The sequence below is a fragment of the Rhea americana genome, unplaced genomic scaffold (genome assembly GCF_003343005.1).
Source record: "Rhea americana isolate MKP2758 unplaced genomic scaffold, rheAme1 scaffold_98, whole genome shotgun sequence".
NCBI lineage: Eukaryota > Metazoa > Chordata > Aves > Rheiformes > Rheidae > Rhea > Rhea americana.
Window position 1 is genome coordinate 1,682,032 of NW_028187177.1, and position 10,143 is coordinate 1,692,174.

The 10,143-nt window shown below is 45.6% G+C and overlaps 1 protein-coding gene across 1 annotated transcript in view; it reads left to right on the forward strand.

Annotated features, from left to right (window-relative positions):
• Positions 1-2,073: 2,073 nt before the first annotated feature.
• Positions 2,074-10,143, forward strand: part of GPC4 (glypican 4) — a 44,211-nt gene continuing 36,141 nt past the window's right edge. The window contains exon 1 of the mRNA XM_085325556.1: positions 2,074-2,227. Coding sequence (XP_085181682.1) covers positions 2,119-2,227 — 109 coding nt within the window. The 5' untranslated portion in view covers positions 2,074-2,118. The remainder of the gene's footprint in view (positions 2,228-10,143) is intronic.

A 10,143-nucleotide genomic window follows, 5' to 3' on the forward strand; every position in this document is an offset into this window, starting at 1 on the left:
GGCAGAATTATCTGTTGGTCGAGGTCTCTCTATAATGCCAAAGAAAACAAACAAACCCTGTAGCACAAAAGGAAAATTGATTTAGAGCAGAGGTTCTCAGGGATGATATATATGTGTGTGTGTGTGTGTGTATATATATATATATATATAGTTTTTTTTTAAATATATATGATACATATATATTTAAAGGTCATTAAGCATCTGAAAGAGRTACTAAGATGTTTAGGCTAGAAAGTCATGCAAAGTGACACGCAGGTTTGATAGCTGGGGCAGATTATAGTTGGGGGAATCAGATACTTGCACAGGGCCAGTGGAGCAGAGAACTGCTCCTGTTAGTCACCTGTTAGTTAGGCAGGTTTTGATTTGCACAGTGCAGAGTTTACTTCTGTTTCTCTAAGCACGTTTGATGCTTTAGCAGGTGAGATGGCTCTTCAAGATATGAGTCACAGCCTGTCCTGAAGAGGTTATTTTCTGCGTAGTGGGCTGCTCAGTCCTTTGCAGTTCTCATGGTGAGTCTTTATGAACCTTCGTGGTATTTGGAGGTTATTGCTGACTTCCAGGGTGTAAGTAGGTAGGAAGGAGCCTTCTCTTCTCCATCTGTTTCCTCCTGCTGAAGATTAAGGTTTGTCAATGGGATTTGTGAAATGGGAGAGAACGTGGCGACTTACATGTRGGCTGTGTCATTTAAAATGCCATCTGACATGGAAGTTTGAGTTTCCCATCATAACTGGTTGTTTTGATCGTGTCTTCAGTGTTGACAAAGGTTTGCACAACTTACCTAAGTTTGGACCCACGTTAGCATCAGTCCATCTGCATCTGATGTCGCTGCATTATGTGATCTGTCAGATAAATGAGTTGAGGATCACTACGCCCACAAAACCCGAGAGGAGCATTTCACTGAAGACACTAAAATAAGACAACTTCATCCTTTCGCAGCAACAGGATGTTTAAAAGCAAATTATATAGGGCTAGATTCTGTGCCTGGATTCTCTGGAAAATCTGGAGCAGCTTGCCTGGAGTGTAATTGAGAACAGAGTTTGGGCAGCAGCTGATGTTCAAAGCACTGAACTTGCTGGTCACTTGGGAGAACATCTGGCCTGGTTTGTCCCTGAAGTTCAGCAGACCTCTTAAACTGCTTCCCTGCTAGAAATAATAATATTCTAGGTATTAAAAATATTCTATGCCTGTGATTTTAAAATGTTGCTGGCCGGTTTTCCCTCCGAAGGCACATGAGCCGCTGAAGGGTTGCGCCATGCTTTACAAGCTGTATTGCCAGGCAGATACTGATTGCACTTTATGACTGARTCGCTTCTCAACAAACACAAGAATCTCTGAAATTTTAAAATGAAGTACATACTGAAGCACTTTGATTCCTCTGAGCAAGCACACGTTAGCCATATGACTTCTATGAGACAGTTATCTTTCAGGGTGAAGAAAAAAAAGTCTGTCTGAATTCTCCAAAGCAAACACCCTGTTCCACCCAGGATAATGATAAAAAAAAAAATGCAGAATAAGGAGCTGAGAAATGTAAAGCCTTTCATGAGCAACTGCGTAAAACTTTAATACCAGTGATAACTKTGATTCTGCAAGAATACTTTTCTTGTGGTGATTGGAATAGGGGGTGGAGAAGAAGGATTTATCTGTGCAAAACCCCCCTGTTTTGATTGATGTTGTATCATGTGTTAACAAATTGAAAGCAACTAAAGTACTTACCAAAATCTTTGTGGAAGATTCTGTAATATATACAGGTGACTACTGGCTCTTCAGATTATACTGTGCAAGGTTAATGTCTATTTATTCAATTTATTAACTGAATAAATAGGAGGACACGTTTTAATGTTCTTGCAGATAAATCAAGTAATGGCATTTTTAGGTGTACTATAGTGATCCTCTACAGAATTAAGTTTSGATATGCAAGAGGCTAATCCAGTGCCCACAGTAAGAGAAAATCTGAGTGGGTCGAGATGGTGCTGCTGTGTCCTTGAATCCCTGCAGCTCGCAATCTGACCTCTCTGCTGTTGTAAAGAGGATTCTTTTGACTTGAGATATTTTCTTCTTTGCTTTTCAGGTGACCACTTGAAAGTCTGCTCGCAAGGCTACACATGCTGTTCCCAAGAAATGGAAGAGAAATACAGTCAACAGAGTAAACACGACTTCAGAAATGCCGTCGTAGAGCTTAGTAATCACTTACAAACAATGTTTAGTTCCCGATACAAAAAGTTTGATGGTAAGTGCAGAGACCTTGAACTTGCCCTCCTGTAGATAAAATGTAAATAACTGCCATGTTGCTGCTTTGTACACAGTTGTTTTGCTCTGCCTTCCCCCCTTTGCTGGGGAGGTTCATGACTCGTGGCTTGTGGTGGTAAGGGTAGAACGCGGCTAGTTTTGCAATCTAGTGTGAGAGAAATATTTGCTGATTATGGCTGTTTCCCACAGAGACAGATTTTTTCTTTCTGGTTAATCTTATGAAAATCCATTTTGCTGTTAATGTAGATTGCAGTTGGTTTTGTTTGTGTATCCCTGCAGCGTGTGTAATTGTAACGTGCACATCTTGCAGCCCTGATCCACAAAAATGCTGATCTTTCCCAGTGTGTTATGAACTAACTGGATTTGTATCCATCTCACTTAGCCTGTAGAGCTAAGTAGAGCAGTAAATAAATACAGAGCTCTTGTGTGTGAAGGACCAGGGCTAAAGTGTGGTGCAGGGTCAGAAGCAAAATTAACAGAAGTCTCAACATAGTTCCTATCACTTGAGTGATGCTAACTAGTGACTGATCAGCACCTCATGAAATCTGCGGTGATGTCCCACCAGGCTGATCCCTGTAGAGCAGACCCAGCTCATGGGAGGTGAAGGAAGGGCCATGGTCCCACCTTACCCTCTTGGATGAAAGAAACAYCCTCTAGAGGTAGATGACACACACCGGTGCCATCGCTGTCCATCTTGCAGCCATGTGCCTTCCTTTCCTGAGAGCTCTCATTTTGACAGATTAATTCTCAGTTCAGGCAGCTCTAGCGGAGCTCTGCAGGCTCCTCGAGCATTCCCATGTATCACGGTCACTGCTGGTTGCTCTCCATCACTTCTGTCCCTGCTCGTGTGCATCCCACAGTCGCTGTGTGTCCGATAGCCCTGTAACGGGGAGGGAGGAACAGCATGTCAGGTTTTTGCCTGTGTTGTTTTTGTTGGCTTGAAGGGTGAGGTGGCACCTAGCTGCATGTCAAAATACCTGATGAGGTAGATGGACCCTGATCGTTGAGACTTTTGTTCTGCTTGTATGTCATCGTCACTGTTTGGTAGTAGAGGTTGATTTCAATTCACAGTCCTCTGGACTTTCTTTTCTCTCTTGTTTGGTCATTGCTCCAACATGGTATTCTACTAAAGCCCAAAAGTCTGTGCCTTGAATCTCCCAGGCAGCTGCTCTATACTGCTGCAACAGGTAGCAGCCCCTTTCTTTCAGAAGAGATCAGCGCTTGGGTGAGTGGAAAAAGTCCCTAAGTATGAGATTACAGTGAGTCAAAGTGAAATTACCCAATCATCTTGATAACATCTAAATCTACCAGCTAAATATTTCCTTCTTAACCTCTGTTGTCCCTACCTGCTAGTACACCGAAGGGGTGATAGAGAGAGAACCAAAGTGTCTAGACTTGCAAGCTTAATAAATGCTGTGCAAGACACTTAATGAAACCCAGCCCACAGATAAGCCCTTTCAAAGAGACCAGAGGAACAGCATCTGCTTCACCTTAAATGAACGACAAGGCTTTTAAAAATATTGCACTGAAAACAAAGAGCAGACACGGTTTACCATATTACCATCCCTGACGTGGTGCAGACGTATTTTTAGGTGTGTCTGCTTATTATTGTCATGAGAGATGGCTGCAGGGCTGCATGACGGCAGGGGGATATTAAGTGAAGTTGGATGCCTCTCAAAGCACGAGCATTTATCATGGATAACCTTTGATAGGGAGCCTTTTAACAGCTCTTTCATTTCTGCTGTGTGCGTCCTTCCATCAGCCCCTCTCAGCGTGCCCTGCGTCAGTCTCAACACTTCAGCTTTTCTGATCTTAAGGTTTGGGAGTCCTTGAATGAATGGTAAATCTGGAAAGGGATTGTGTGAGCCTATTCCTGGAAATTAATTTGCTGTGCCCAGCCTCTCCCTGAAGGGTGTTTCTCTGCCCTTTATAAAGCTGAAGGAGGAGAATTAGCAACCTCCTCTGCTTGTCCCAAAGGCTAATGGCTCCATCGTTGAGCATTTCCTAATATCAGATCTAAATCTTTGTTGCTGCAGACAAAGCTGATTTAGGGATTTTTTTAATCTCATCTGGAGTAGAAGCACAATTAACTCATTACTATCCTCCATCGCTTACTTGGTGGAAGACTTTTAACCATGCCAGCCTCTTTTTGTCTGGTCCGGTCACCTCCAAAGACACCCAATTTTCTGTGGCAACGAACGCTGTAGTTAGTGGCTGAGGCTGGCTGAGGAGTCTCCTCTGTGAGGTTTGTAAACCTTCCTGTGCTCATTGAAGGGATTTCGGTACGAGCAGGCTCTGCCGTGAGCTGTTGGAGCGGACTGGGCTGCCTCCCGAGGTCCCCCCCGTTCCTCCTTGTCAGCCTTTTTGCTCTAGACGCTTCAAAACTTCTGGCAAACAGCTCAGAGTGCTGTGTCCTAGACTACTAGTTTTGTTTGTTTTTAAGAGCCTGCTATTGACTGATGGCCAGTTTGTGGTGTGTTTCTGTTCCGCAGTCCTGATGCTTGGTTGTCTGGCCGGTTATGTTCTGTCTTGCATGTTTGATTTCTCCTTGTCAGATATAATTCTTTCTGCTTGTCTTTTTCTTTCCTTTCCTTTCTTCCCCTCTCACCCCAGCTTTCTGCCCCTGGTATGTGCTGGTCTCCCYTGTGCTCTGCAGGCCTTAAAAATGTCCCTTCTATTCCTTCATCCAAGTCATTAATACTACTCTTGGGTGGAACGGAGTCCAGGTGAGACCAACTTGAGACACCAATTTGAGATGTCCTCCCAGTTTGATACCCTCTAGTGATTATATTTGAGGTATAACTTTTTGCATCTTTGTGCACTCAAAACATTATTTCAGTCTAAATAAGTTGAAGCAACCGGAAAAAGAAAGTTGGCTGGACCATGAACGTGGTTGAAAGTGCCTTGACAGCCTCGGGAGGGAGACGGTCAAGGCCCACATGTTTGTTCTGACCACTAGGGATGAGACTTGAAAAGCATGCGTTCCCTCCAGAGCTCTTCCTTTACACGGGCCCTTGCCCTCATTTTAACATTTGGAGCTCTTTAAGGCCGCCTCATTACTAGTTGCTAGTAGCTAAGTCCGTTTAAATGAAAATAAAGCTGACAGAAAACAAACTATGCATCTTCTGTTTAACAGCGTCTTCCTCTGTTTAACAAGAAATCGTCTAGGCTACAAGCTGTGTAGATGGACTGAGTAGGCAAGATGAGTGACTATAGATGCCTGAATTCGCTTAACTAAACCGATCTCTCAGCAAGTGGAACAAACACTCTTCYTGCAGAGTAACTATCTTTGTGCTTTGGGAATGACAGCACAGAAAGCAGCTCTTACTGCAAGAAGCAAGCCATGTCCTCCAGCCCTTTGGAAATACTTGTTGCCAGTTTTCTTGCTGCTAATCTGTTAGCCTTGATATTCAGGCCTGAGCAGAGAGGCAAACCAAAGCAAGTCTCTGTTATGTGCTTGACCTTTGCAGCAGTTGCCACTGTAAAATGACAGTAGGAGCCGCGGCATGTCCTTTGGATGGGGGCTATAATGCCTCGTGGCTTTAGGCGTGTTTGCATCAGCTGTTGCTCGAATGCTACGTGCTGTCGGAACGATTGCTAGAATTGCTCTGAACTGATACCAAAGCTGTATGCTTCAGAAGTGGATTATCTCCTCTTAATCAGGAGCACAGAACAAGCTGCTGATTATCCATCTCCAAATGGATGATCAGAAGGAATTTCAGCTCCTAAGACGTAATTTTGTAATGTTGGATTCCTTTGCTCATGTTCAGTTTGCAGATGCTGGGAGAAGACTGAAACTTTTAGTCTCATCTCCTGTCTAAATATCTGCTTACAGGACAGCTATATGTGCTCCTGTGGGTCTCTTCTGTTGTAATTAAAATCACTTGCTCCATCCCACTTTAGCAGTAAAGTATATATTTTCAACAGTAAGGATAATACTTTTTAAAGAAAAAATAACTTCTGTTGTTGGAGTCTCCATTGCTCAGCATTTTTAAGATGAAAAATTTTTATTTTTCAGAAATAGCTGGGCTCAGAKGCATGCTTACAGACTTCATTCAGAAATCAGTGGGTGAGATTCTCCGGCCATATATGCCCCTCCTTGCCTAGAGGGTTACAGCCGATCTGGATCAGCTGTACGGGATCTGCCCAGATGTGGTGGCTGTCCTGGGCTGCCTGGGAGGGAAGCCACGAAGCCGTGGGGCTGTGGCCACATCTCGTGCCACAGAAGTGACCACAGCAGGCAGGGCTTAAAAAGAAAAAGGGCAGGAGGGAAGCGGTTCAAAATCCCCTTTGCCTTGTCTCATCTCTCCCAGTTATTCCCCCCTTTCCCTAGGATTACTGACATTAACAGGATTAATGGTGACATTAAGAGTGCATAAATGTTCAGTGCTGGTTTTAGACCTGCACTTTCATTTATTTTCCTCTTTCAGCTGAAGCTTTCCATGCTCTCATACGTGCTAGAAAATGAATAGTTTGGGGAAGAGGATGTTAATGCCAAAACAGAAATTTCTCTGCTMTTTCGAGGAATTGGAATAGAGGCAGGAAATAGCAGATAACTTCTTTCAGTGCCTCTGTTATTCTATTGCTTCTGAGATAAGATACTGTTTTTTGTTAAAGAAATCTCCTGAATCTCTCAAAAGTCATAACTGTTGTGCCAGACCTGTCTTAGGAAGAAATGATTTTGTAAGTTTATTGAACAGCATAATTCAAGGAAGGCAGTTCCCAAACTCTCCGAGTGGAGGGACAGCTAAATGATGGGGCATTGCCCAAAATGTAAGCAATAAATACAATAAGGGCACGAGGTGTCCCTATAGCCTGGTGTAAGCTGCTCCGAGCAGAGACTGAATTGGCCGGTGCTGACCCATGCCCAAGGTGCAGCAGACCAGGCTGAACCACAGCGGTGGGCCGAGTCCAGGGAACAGCTAGTTGTTTCCTTTCTGCTGCGTTTAACAAGCACTTTTATTATCGYGCTTGAACCGAGTCTTGGCCCTTTCCCCTGTGCGCTCCGGATTTGGAGAAGACTGGCAAGCCTCTGGGCCGCTGATCTCGCCGTGTTGTCTGTGAGCAAGATGTACGCAGAGGTGAGTATGAAGTGCTCAGTCCCCATGGTGGGTTGGCAGGAGGTTTCGTGCACGCAACGACCAAGTGACAAAAGGGTTTGCACAACCTCAAGCCAACATAATAGCTGGGAAGCTGTTAAATGTTGCAAATCTCGTTTCTGACCCTCTCCTTCCCACTCCGCCTGACTTTYCCATTAGCATGTAAGATAAAACAAATATGAAAGTGTAAAATGAAACCCCTTTGGGACAGTGGAGCGGAAAGAAATCAAATCCAAGGAGAAGGATCTGGCCGTTGGTCACTGAGACGCTGTAATTGTGAACCGCGAGCGGAAAGCGTGGGGCTCGGCGGAGAGCCGTCAGGTGCACCCACCCTCTGCCGTGCGAGGATCGAGCGGGGATGGCTCGAGCGTCCGGGAGAGGGGTCTCCTCTAATGCAGCAAGCTTGCCACGGCCCTGGGATTTAGCTTCGTAGCTAGGCGGACTGATTTGTAGTTATTTCTTAAAGGCTTGTTAAAGGTTGTTRCTCTTAGGTTTCGTGAGAGCATGAACAGCTGGGAGTGGGACACAGCTCCYCAAAAGTAGTTTCTGGCACTAGGTTGAGATCTGTGTTGGGCAGAGTAGCCACAGGTAGAATGTATGGTCATGCCATGTGTCTTCTAAGCATCCCATGGTGGCCTTGATCTTCTAGCACGAGTCCCCTATTGGGTGTACAGTGGGAGACAAATGYTGGTGTACTTCTGCTAATTGGATTGTGGCAAAGGCAACAACTAATCAGGTGGAGCATTGGCCAGATACCTTCCAAACTCTGCTGAAACCGGGCAAAAATCCTGTATTCTCRTTTCCTCATTTAGATTTCCTTATGTTGTTCAGATAGCCGTCAACTTAGCAGCCAGTGTGAGATAGCAGGGAGACTTGGAGGGACCTCTAGTAGTTTTACTGAATTCATCCTCAATGTCTTGACTTAGTAAGTCACCTGGAGGATTCATAGAGCATATTGAATTAGCAGGTGTTTCTACCTGGCCCTCACGTGGTAAGGAGGGAACCTYGGCTGCGTGCCAGCCCTGCTAGCCTGCAACGCTCGCTTCCCGAAAGAGAGAACAGGAGTGTAGGGTGAGCCAAAAAGAGCCCAGTGTAATTCCTCCCGGCCTGGGAACCTCCTTGAACATAACAGATAACCCGTGTACAGCCTGTTGCGTTGTAGCGTGCAGAGGGGCTGTACTGGGTGCGTGAGGAACRGGCTACATGAGCGCAGAATAGGTGTGCAAATGCAGGCTTCTCTTACTGTAATTAGATGCGTCGGGGCAGCAGGACACATGCTGGGAAGTATTAATAACCAGGAATGTTTATCACAACAAGATGTGCGGGCTGTGTGCCGAAGGAATGCTGTTGTCCTGTCCTGGAGCATGAGGGATGAGGGGAAACTTTCCCTCTGCAGTGGCCTTCCCTTGCCGTCCTCTGTCTTGGTGGTCTTTTCCACTGCTTCAGACAGTGTGGAGGAAAATAGTGAAAGATGAGCCCCACAGGTGTCCAGACCATGGTTCCTATAGTTAGAATTTGGCAGATCATCAGGGCGCTCTCCCTTACCAAAATAACTGCCCTTTTGGGACCTTAATATTGCATTAACTCTTTTATTGGAAACTGCCTGCAACAGCAGAGACCCAGGACCTAATTCTGCAAGTCTGTGCTCGCGTGCCAGGGCCCTGTCATGCCTGGTGCACCAAGGATGATGTGGTAGGACCTGGGGGGCTAGTCCCAGCTCTGCAGCCTGCCTGGTGCAYGTAGCAGAAGGCGGCTGCCGGGAGCGGGGGTGACGGGAGCTGGGTGGCAGTGCCTGTGCAGCGTTGGGGTGGTGAAGGAGGCAGGGGTAGTTTAACAACCCAGCCAGCATGGCGGAGGCCAAGGCTGAGCCTGTGGTGCGGAAGCGTGCTGGGGTCTAGAGTGTTGCAGAGAGAAACTAGGGATGTGGTGGAGCCTGAATGCTTGCTATGCAAGAGCAGGGTGGCTTTTGTGTTTTTAAGGCWGTTTTYCCATTTGTTTGGAGAGAGCTGTCCCATTGCAACTCCTRTTTTGGCAATTGCACTAATAAGGAATGTGTCATTAGCGAACACATAATACTATGGTTTTGTCTATCTGCTGCTACCCACTTTTAGATGAAGACACAGGCTCTACCTTGCCTCTCCAGAAGGGGATGGCACCTAACATCATACTGATCAGGGAAGATCCCTTATATACATARGAGAAGCAGCTGCCTTCTGCCGAGATTGTCCTTTAGAGTTGGTTTTGGACCTGTGCTTGTCCAGGGTAGGAATGGAATGCTTTAGGAGAAGCAAGAGGGAACAACCACCACTTACTTCCTCTTGAAAATCCCACTTGTGCTCTTGCAGTTGTGTCTTCCTGCTGCAACAATAATGAAATAAATTGTCTGCTGTCTCTGCTGTCTGCAGCTGTGAAAGTTTGTTTATGTTTTGTGTCCTTTTAACTGGCTCCTCTGCATCTGGAGGCCTTTAAAAAAGGAACAGAAGAAACCGCTGATTTTTAGTYGTGTTCATTGAGAAGCGTCAGTGTCTTTTCTGTACCTGTCCCTTGTTTTGGGAGGCTCAGAAAGATCCTGAGGCCAAGTCGTCTCAAAGGGATGAGATCCCAAAGGCAGAGAGTCTCCTGCCACATAGGTGGGAAACAAAGCCGAGGCTTTGCAACCGAGAGAGGAGTTCAGCAATGGGCAAAGCYGCTTTCTGTTTGGGCTTGACGGGATCGAATGGTCTTCTGCCCTCTCACATCCAAGCAGTTCTGCTGCTGAGATGACAGGTAAACCTTTTTTCTTTTCTTTCTTTCTTTT